Consider the following 10,428-nt stretch of genomic DNA (forward strand, 5'->3'; position numbering starts at 1 on the left):
CCACAGTGCCACTTCTGGCTTTTTCTGCTTATGTGGTGCTGAGGAATCGAACCCAGGGCCTCATGCATGCAAGGCAAGCACTCTACCATTGAGCCACCTTCCCAGTGTCTTGTCCTTTAAAGTCTAAGTTTTAATTAAAGCTAAACTTGAATTAAAACTTAGACTTTAAGGGGCAAGACAAGCAGTGGAAAGGAGTCTTCATAAAAGTGCTTCATAGGCCCAATAATGCAGCAAACACTATTCAGAAGGCTTTATAGAACAAGTGTTATTTGGACAGTTTTATGTTAACAGATGTTGAAATTGGCTGGTAACAGGAAACTCATCTGTTCTTACTTGCCTCCTTTCTCGGCTCAAGGGGAAAGACCTTGTTATAAGAAAGAATAGAGCAGATAATAGAATTATGAATTTGAGTTTCAAATGAGATGAGGAGAGGGCTCCTGGTGCATTAAATGTGTTTAGGTTTAAGGCTTAGTAGTTGACAGCCAGAATAGACAAGAGTATACATGATAATTATGAAACCAACATCTTTGAGAAATATGGGAAGGAATGAAAGTTGCTTATATATTGGAAGAAACATAATTATTCTCCTACCGCCCCCCCCCCTTTTTTTTGTTAATTTGTTTTTACACAGGGCTTTACACTTGTTAGGCATGTCTTCTACTACTGAGCCATGCCTCTAGCAGTACTCTACTTTTTGAAAATGAATCTAATCAAAAAGCCATTTTTTGGTAAAATTAATTCCTGGCACTGATGGATTTTTTTGTTTTTGTTTTGCTAGTCCTTGGACATGAACTCTGGGCCTAGCTATTGTCCCTGAGCTCCTTTTTGCTCAAGGCTAGCACTCTACTACTTAAGCCATAGTGTCACTTCTGGGTTTTTCTGTGATCAATTGAAGAGTCTCATGGACTTTCCTTCCCTGGCTGGCTTTGAACCACAATCCTCAGGCCTCAGCATCCTGAGTAGCTAGTAGCTGATTTTTAATTGAACTGTTAAACAGATGGCTGTACACGTTGAGTACAGTAAGCAGTGATCACTAGCAGTGGAATGAGCTCATAAAACCCCTTAGTTCACTCTTTTAAATTACCAAGTGAGTCAGTCAATAGATAGCAGTTTTCTGATAAAGGATAAGTTCCAGAATAAGATGGTAGATTCTGGACTAAGCAAGAATATTTTAGGGTGAATTGTTTGTGGTAACTGCCCAGACAGGAATTATCACTTTAGAGAGAGTATTTTGATAGGCATCTTGATCTCTATTTACATCTTAGGTAAGCAAACACTTAGGAAAACTGCCTGTTTTATTAAGATTTGGGATTACCCATAAAATTATAAATTTGATCTTTGGAAGAAAAACTGATAAGAATAGCGTATTTTGATAATAGCTAAAAATGAATATTACGGAGGGAAACAAACCAAAGAATAGGCCAAAACTTTTGAGAAAAGTATTTATTGATATAAGTATGAAATTCAGCATTTAAAGACTGAATTACACATATTTAGGTGCAGTAAACCTGACTTAGTACTTAAGACTTGACAATTTCAATTGACAATGTGGCCCAGTATATATAAGTTAACTGCTAAAATGAACAGCTAATACTTCTTGGCCTTCATTGGAAATGAGATTATATATTCATTTTTGTTGTATTAGCCATTAGATCTGGAATATTGGTTCTGTTCTGAGTAGTACATGTTAAGATAAACTGACAAATCTCAGTCAGACTAGTCAGAATGGTGGAGTCTAGAGATTTCTTAGATTTTTAGAGATTCTAGGCCTATTGTCTCTTATTTCTTCCTTAATCACTTAACTAGCTAATTAATTGCAGGCTCTGTTAAAATTCTGGGTCACTTAGTATCAAAATCTTTTAATATGGATTGTATAGTCCAATTAGATGGTCCCATGCTCATTAACTAAACTTTTAGTCTCCTTGTCTGTCAAATGGAATTAGTAGTAGCCTATCCATTGTATATTGCTTTCCTGATGCTATCCATAGTTGTGATCTGCAGTGGTAACACTGTTGGAAGGTGGACAGCTGCATCAACTAGAAGTGGGGGTGCACTTCATTGTTCAAACAGTAAGGTCTGAAGACTTATTTTGGTCCTTATAAGGGGCATGGCTGGATGCAGGGGGAAGTGGTTAATGTTGGAATCTATTGGTGGGAATCCAGGGATTCTACTAAACATAGTTTGGTATGCAGGAGCTCCACAACAGATGCTGATAGTTCCAACAGTTGAGAAACCTTGATCTATTTCTAATATCTTCCCAACTAGGTTCTGATCCCTGATGGAGTAGGTTGTTTCTTCTGTTTTATTATATGTTATGTATCATTGCTAATTACAAGTTGGATGTATTGTTGAGGTTTATATAAATTGAATTTTCCTATATAAAATATTTATGAGGATAATTTTTTTTTTTTTTTGGGTCTGGTCGTGGGGCCTGAACTCTGGGCCTGTGCACTGTCCCTCAGCTCTTCAGCTCAAGGGCTAGCGCTCTACCACTTGAGCCACAGCGCCACTTCTGGCTTTTTTCTTATGTGGTGCTGAGGAATCAAACCCAGGGCCTCAAGCATGCAAGGCAAGCGCTCTACCACTGAGCCACCTTCCCAGCCCTGAGGATAATTATTAAAAGAAACTTTTTACATAAAGTAAAATATACAGATTTTCCTCAAGGATCATTTGTGAAAAATTTTCAGTAGACAAAGTAATGTCAGACATTTTACTGTCAAATTACATATATGTTGTCTCTAGTCATGTCCCAGATGTGCACTAATCCCTTAATAGGTTTTGTTTGAAAATGATTTTTTTATGACAAAAACAAATCTTGTCAAGAGTCTGGTAAAATAATAGTTTAAAAAATAAAAAATAGTCATGAGAACTCGCTTGTGATTACTTTATTGTAATTTTATCTTGGCTCAAATAGATTTTTTTGTAGCCATTTGCTTCCCATATTCATTATCCTTTAGAACCTTTTTTGGAAAATGCATAATTCAGATTGAATCAAACATTCTTTTTGCCTCAGGTACGTTAAATTAGGATCCAAATTTTGTAATAGTAGTATCAGAGCTTGGCAAAGAGTATGATTCCAGAAAAGAATGTGCTGATTATACATTTAATGCAAATTGAATAGACTTTTTTGAGCTTTTTCCCTTTGAATCAGTTACCCAAAAACATGAAGATTAAATATTGTAATTCAGTTAGCAACAGTTGATTTTTAGTAATAGTTGATTATCTCTTTTATGAAATCCTTTGAAATACATATTATATTTTAAAAAACTTAATTTTTGTCAGTGTCTGAAATGTTTATTGGATCTACGGTAACCAACAATGTGTCTATCAATTTTATAGTACTTGTATTCAGAAGCATTGAAATATCTTTATGCCTTACAAGAAGACATTGTACTATGAAAAAACATTCCTTGATTTAGTAGTTTTGTTAATTCAAAATTTATATAACAGTTTTATACTCGTTAAATATTTACACCTGTAAACTGGATAAGAGAGAAACTTAAATGTTCTGAAACTTATCAGAAGCGATTATTAAATACAGTTGCTTTTGTTTCAGTTGTCCGTGTTAAAATTCTTCATCTAAGTATTGTGTTCTATATATAATTTCTATATATAATTGTGTTCTATATATAATTTTGCAGTTCCAGCTCAACCAAGATAAAATGAACTTTGCCACACTGAGGAATATCCAGGGTCTATATGCTCCACTGAAATTACAAATGGAATTCAAAGCAGTGCAGCAGGTGAGTCAGTTATAAGGACTTCTCTTTCTATAACAGCTGTTCAAACTTTCTTCCTCTGCCCTTGTAACTTATTCTATACTTCCCCTTTATACTATATGACTTCAATTCCTATATCATAGAGGGAAAAAAAGTCCTTAAATAGAAAATTTCCTTGTCTGAAAACTCACCTGTGTCCACTTTCATGTTTTCCTGCTTTTTGAGAATTACATTGAATTTGAATTGAGGTTGAGGTACCTCTAGGAGATCCCAAGTGGTAGTATTGAGTACACGATATATACGTATAAACAAACACACACACAGAGAGAGAGAGAGAGAGAGAGAGAGAGAGAGAGCTGGGAATACCTGTTGCTAAGGAGTAAATACTTAGAAGATGTCCTTCCAGTGTGATTTGTTACATCCAGTGTGTGTCCTTCCAGTGATGTGTTACATCACACTATGTTAGGAAGTAACCTTGGGTTAGTGATCCTGTCTGGCGCTAACTCCTTTAACTTTTCTTTCTCCTTGTTCTGCCTAATAACCAGCAGCATTTATATATTTGTATAACTTCAGATCTCTGTCTTTTAACATAAAACAAAACTTTTAAAATGTTTATTTATTTATAAGACAAAACTTTGTATCATTCCTGAATGTCTTTATAGGTACTTCTCTTACATTAACTATGCTTTTGTCAGTTGAGCTTCTTAAGGTGTTTATGGTTTGTGTGTGTGTGTGTGTGTGTGTGTGTATACTTTTTTTTCCCTTTATTTCCTGATCATTTGCATTATGTGTACTGGCTCCCATCACACCAGTACATCTGTTCTTGAATAATGTAGACTTTTTTTTTAACCCTCATTTTACTTGAACCCTAGTATTTAGTACCCATGGCTCTTTTTTCCTTTGGCTCTTAGAATACACTTTCTTGATGTTCTCCACTCTTGTCTGAAACTTACTGTCAGTTTCTATAGGTTGCTTTTTTCCCCCCTCTGTTTCCTGCAGTACTAGTTTTGTTAGTCTTTGGTTGTCTCTTCACCCTATTTCCTACCTATTCCTCTTTCTTCTGTTACAGCTGTTTATTTAAATGCTTCATTTATATGTTGACGACTCAGATTTCAGTTCTCATGGGCTATAAAGCTGAGCTATTGCATTTGTAAGTTCCCTGGGCATTGCAGACTTTCACATGTATGAATATAGAATAATTCACTTCTCACATATTCCTATGACTAGGTTTTTGCTTAAAGCAGACATTGGAGCCTTAGCTTTGGTTATCATTCAGCACCTAACTTCTTCCCTTCCTCTCTATATCCCACACCGTTACTTGATCTCACCATTTCTGCTTCATTGGTTCTACTCCTGCTGTATTTGTAGTGCTCATCCCTGCTCTGCCCCTCCAGTTCATTGTCTGTACCATAGCCAGCATTAACAGCCATGAGACATAGATTCAGTTTGTTATTCCTCTCACTTAAAAGAAAGTAAATTCCAGTAGCTTAGTTTGGCTGCGTTCAAGAATTGACTTCTTAACCATAACACCTTGCTACCATAATACTTTAATACCATAGTCCACATATTCCTGGACTCCCTGGGCTTCCTGGTTATATTCTTTTCACCTTTTGGCTCTTGTACAGATTCCTCCCATCTAGCTGAAACTGTATTTTTCAATCATTTCTTTTAATGTCATCATTTGTATCAATTAAGTCATTCTGGAAACTATTTTGAGTATTCTAAGAATTATCTTACAATAAAAGTAGGGTTTAAAATGACAATAACTTCGGGCTGAATCTTGGTTCTCCTAGCTAGTCTTAAAAACTTAAGTTAGAAACCATTTTGAAATTCAGATTTTTTTGTTTTTATTTTGAAATGGATGTCCAATAATAATAGCAGAGGGTTATTCTGAAGATTAACTGATAATTGCAGGTTATCAATGTGATTATTTTAAAAATCCCAGTATCATTTAGTCACTGACCATCTTCTCGTTTGGTAGTTTCAGCATTATCTGCACTGACTTCAGTTATAACTGCTGGACAATTAACAGTGAACAGAATTGCTGAAATCTTTAAAGCAGGTTATGTGTCAGTCACTATATTATTTACATGCCTTTACATCATACCAGGCTACTGGTAGACTAATGGTCTCACTGAGTTGGAATTTTCTCAGAATTTCATTGCTCTGAGTATATCTGAAGCTATGCTCTGATGTTAGTCTCTAGGGTTTTGTGGTTTATCATATTACAGTATTCCTAGACAGAATAAAGCCTGAGACCATGTACAAATCTGATGGGATAATTAAGTACTGATAAAAGCTACAATTTCGGGGCTGGGAAGGTGGCTCAGTGGTAGAGCGCTTACCTTGCAATGCATGAGGCCCTGGGTTCTATTCCTCAGCATCACATAAGTAAAAAGAAAAAAACCGGAAGTGGCTCTGTGGCTCAAGTGGTAGAGCGCTAGCCTTGAGCTGAAGAGCTGAGGGACAGCACCCTGGCCCAGAGTTCAGGCCCCACGACTGGATCCCAAAAAAAAAAAAAAAAAAGCTACAATGTCATGGTCAACTATTTTGAACAAAATTTTGAGCAATTTTTTAAAACTTACTCTGGCCAGGCGCTGGTGGCTCACGCCTGTAATCCTAGCTACTCAGGAGGCTGAGATCTGAGGATCGCGGTTCAAAGCCAGCCCGGGCAGGAAAGACTGTGAGACTCCTATCTCCAATAAACCACCAGAAAACCGGAAGTGGTGCTGTAGCTCAAGTGGTAGAGCGCTCGCCTTGAGCTGAAGAGCTGAGGGACAGTGCCCAGGCCCAGAGTTCAAGCCCCACGACCGACAAAAAAAAAAAAAAACTTACTCTGTACTTAAAATGTGAATCATTCCTTTCCACTGGTTAAATTTATCTAGTTTTTTTGTATTTTTGAAGTAAGAGTACAGAACATAAAATTATATTCTTTTTCTTCTCTTGCCCCTTTCATGCCTTTCCCAAAGGTTCAGCGTCTTCCATTTCTTCAAAGTTCCAACCTTTCACTGGATATTTTGAAGGGTAATGATGAGACTATTGGATTTGAAGATATTCTTAATGGTAAGTGTCTTGGCAGTTTTTATGGCGTTCTGTTATATAAGATGTTAGCAGCAAAACAGGACAGAATCTATCTCTCCATCACTCATAGCAATGGGATTCACTTTATAGCAGTGAGGTATAAAATTGAGTGGTCACAGCTGTTCTTTCAGTGTTTTTCAGAGTGAAGGTAACTTGAAAAGTTCTGAGGTTCTAGTCATTTCAGTCAACACTAGTTGTGATTTTATATTCTCAGCATTGTCTAATGTATTGGTCTACTAAATTGGTCACTATTTCTAAGGTGATTTAAGTAATGATTGTTTTAGTATTCACCATGTTTGTACTAATTTTCAGAATAACTTGAATAAGATGGAAAATACCTTTAAAAAAAAACATCCATCCCCATTTGTGTGTGTGTGTGTGTGTGTGTGTGTGTGTGTTTCTGGAATAGGTGGTAAATAGAAAAGAAAAGCCTGCCATTCTTAACAAAATTCCCTGAATAATTGTAGTATGTATCAGATAAATGACTTTTAAGGAAGAACAATGTGTGCAGTATCCTCTATTTCTTGTTCTGAGGAAGATAAACAAATATAACTGTGCCCAGCATTGCCTTGCTCATTAGGAGAAACAGAGAACCCCAAACTAAGTTTTATTAGTTTTGTTTGGCTGCTGATAGCCGGTGAGAAAATGCTGTGGACATAACACAAGTCTCGTGAGCCTCCTCTTTGAGAGCTTTTTTTTTTTTTGTCAGTCATGGGGCCTGAACTCTGGGCCTGGGTGCTGTCTCTAAGCTCTTCAACTCAAGGCTAGTGCTCTACTACTTGAGTCATAGCACCACTTCCGGCTTTTTCTGCTTACGTGGTGGTGAGGAATCGAACCCAGGCCCTCATGCATGCAAGGCAAGCACTCTACTACTGAGCCACCTTCCCAGCCTCCCCAGCCTTTTTTAAGAGCTTTTTGAATGAAGGAAAACTTGGGATTCCTAAATGCATATAAAGCTAGTACAGTGTATATATATCCTTAATTTACTTATTTACAAATCTCATTTATAAAAAAACTCATTAAAATCTAATAATTCTATATAAAGAAAGGAAAACAGACCTTAAGCATTTATTCAGTTCAATGTTTATTACATGTCAAGCACTGGCTAGGCTCTGAATATAGAAATATGGACAAAATATCTGCTTTCTAATGGAGGAGACAAACAAAAAATATAAATTGTAATTAGTTTGGGAAACAATTTGAGTTTGGAAAGATGGTTGTCTGGGAATAGACATATAAGTTGATTCCTGTAAGCTGTGAATTAGTGGAGCTAAAAGTAGGGAGAAAGCTATTTCAGAAGAAACAGTATGTCCAGGGTCTGTCTCTAACAGCTAAAGAACTGTGAAGGATTTGAGATCTCACACTACTTACAAGCTAATCAGTTGGCCTGCTATGGTTTTATGAATGGTGGCAGAACATGTAAGATTCTAGGAGACAAAGGATGGTTTATTCCTCAGAGCAGTATGCCCCAGTTATGAGCATTCTGTTGGGCCCCTAAGCTCTACTTCCCAAGACAGCACAAAAAGAGAGTCAAGTGGTGCTCCATATTTGGTACCTTTTTTTTTTTTTTAGGAGGGAACTATGTTCTCACTGCAGGCATTGGACTTGGCTGTCCTGGTGGCCTCTTGTTTAGAAAACACTCATGGAAAGGTAGTTCAGAACCATGGCTGTCAAGCATTTCTGTTCCTAGGAGTTGTGAGGCATACATAATACGCTTTAAGGAAATCCTTATGACTAGGATATTCTGAGCAAGTTGGACAGTAGAATGTAGTGGGGTCAAGAAAACCAACAGAGAACTTACAAAAACTGGGGCCTACAGACTAAAAACAAGATTGTAGTTAATTCAGGATGCGACTCAAGAGGCATGGAATGACTTTAAGCAGAAGTGTGATGGGATACCATATCATTTGATGTTTAAGCTGTGATCATATCTTTAATTTATTCATTGCCTCTGTCTGAGAGTTCCAGGCTGAAAAGATTTCATTTAGTAGATCATTTTATTGTGGTTTTACTGCTGCAGTGAGCTTTGGGTGGTTTCCCCTGGGAGTGCTGCCATGGTAATGTAAATGGTTATCATTTTTATAAACCAGTTTTACAGATTGGTTCATTAGGTTTTACTGTTTCTACATCAGTGTTGAGATGGAGAGGTCAAAGCCTTTGTCTTTAGGAAGCTTTCTGTTAATTTAAAAAACTTTAGTTGTACTTATTACACAAAGGTAAGTCTTGTAAGGGTTTTCTTGCTTCACAATTCTGACATATGTTCATTCATACGCACAGGAAGGAAAATGGTACAGATAAGAATTTTTTGCAGATTTGATTATGAGATGATTCTCAGCATCATCTGAGAAGCACTGGAAAAATTAAGAATCTTGAAAATCTATTTTTTTTTCTTAGCTCAGCTACATTGGGGGTATCATTTACATACTACATATGCATCCATTTTAGGTGTACAGTTCTGGCTTTTAACAAATGTATAGCTGTTTCGCCTCAGTCAAGATAAAAGATTTATTTATCATCCTGAGAATCATTGAATTTATCTCTCTTTTGAGACTTAAAGTGTTTTTGTTTCTTTTCAGATCCATCACAAAGTGAGCTAATGGGTGAGCCCCACTTGATGGTGGAATATAAACTCGGTTTACTGTAATGCACTGTGCTGTTCACAGCTGAGGGGCTATGTTTTGTTAGAGTTGTCTATTGTAATTTGATGTATACAACATTAAAAGTACTCATACATGAGATTCTGTATCTGTAATCATTTCAAACTGTTAGAGTCTGGTTGATGGTGACATGTTGTCATGAAACAGTTGGAAGCCTGCATGGAGATAGTTTTAAAGCTCTTCATTTACAGCAAAACAGTAGCTTTATCGTTTTTCAGTGCCTCACCCCGCCTCCCTTTCTTTTTGGTGACAAGGTCTAGCCTGGAACTCACTATCTTCCAGTCTCTTCCTCCTAAGTGCAGGATTACAGACAAGTGCCACCACTTTAATCTGGTTTTTCTTTATTATAAAGTGTTGTTTAATATAGCCAGCATATAAGACTATAAAGATTTTTTAGAATATTAGTGAATGGGTCACATTGCTAATTCTGACATGCATCCTGATAATTATTTAGGATTATATTCGCTCCATTTTTAAAAATATATTTTTTTAAAAATTAAGTAGTTGTACAAAGGAGTTGCCATGTTTATGAATACAGTGCATCTTGATCAGTGTTACCCCTTTCAGCATTCTAACCAACCCCCCTTCCCACCACTCCTTCCTTTAAACATTTTTTTGTAGTATATACATCTAATTCTTCACTGCTTTCTTCATTCCTTTACTCCTCTCCCCTTGGCTTCACAAGTACCCATTTGCTGATGTTTATTTTGTTGGGCTTTGACTTTGCCTTTCTAAGGAATTATACTATTTGAGTTTTCCCTTGAATTCATTTATAACCACATGCATATCACCTGATGTGTTCACTTAAAGTTTATAGGCTGAATCTAGCTACCTCATATAAGGGAAACCCACACAACCTTTGTCACTCTGGGCCTGACTTAGTTCACCTAATAGAATTTTTTCCAAATCTTTCCATTTTTTAATAAATGGCACAATATCATTCTTTTTAATGGATGAGTAAAATTCCATTG

The 10,428-nt window shown here is 36.5% G+C and overlaps 1 protein-coding gene across 1 annotated transcript in view; it reads left to right on the forward strand.

The window, feature by feature from the left end:
- Pomp (proteasome maturation protein) overlaps positions 1 to 9,536 on the forward strand; it is a 15,869-nt gene extending 6,333 nt beyond the window's left edge. The window contains exons 4-6 of the mRNA XM_013027263.1: positions 3,640 to 3,743; positions 6,689 to 6,782; positions 9,377 to 9,536. Of these exons, the coding sequence (XP_012882717.1) occupies positions 3,640 to 3,743; positions 6,689 to 6,782; positions 9,377 to 9,444 (266 nt within the window). The 3' untranslated portion in view covers positions 9,445 to 9,536. The remainder of the gene's footprint in view (positions 1 to 3,639; positions 3,744 to 6,688; positions 6,783 to 9,376) is intronic.
- The last annotated feature ends 892 nt before the right edge of the window (positions 9,537 to 10,428 follow it).

The sequence above is a fragment of the Dipodomys ordii genome, unplaced genomic scaffold, assembly GCF_000151885.1.
Source record: "Dipodomys ordii isolate 6190 unplaced genomic scaffold, Dord_2.0 Scaffold102, whole genome shotgun sequence".
Taxonomy (NCBI): domain Eukaryota; kingdom Metazoa; phylum Chordata; class Mammalia; order Rodentia; family Heteromyidae; genus Dipodomys; species Dipodomys ordii.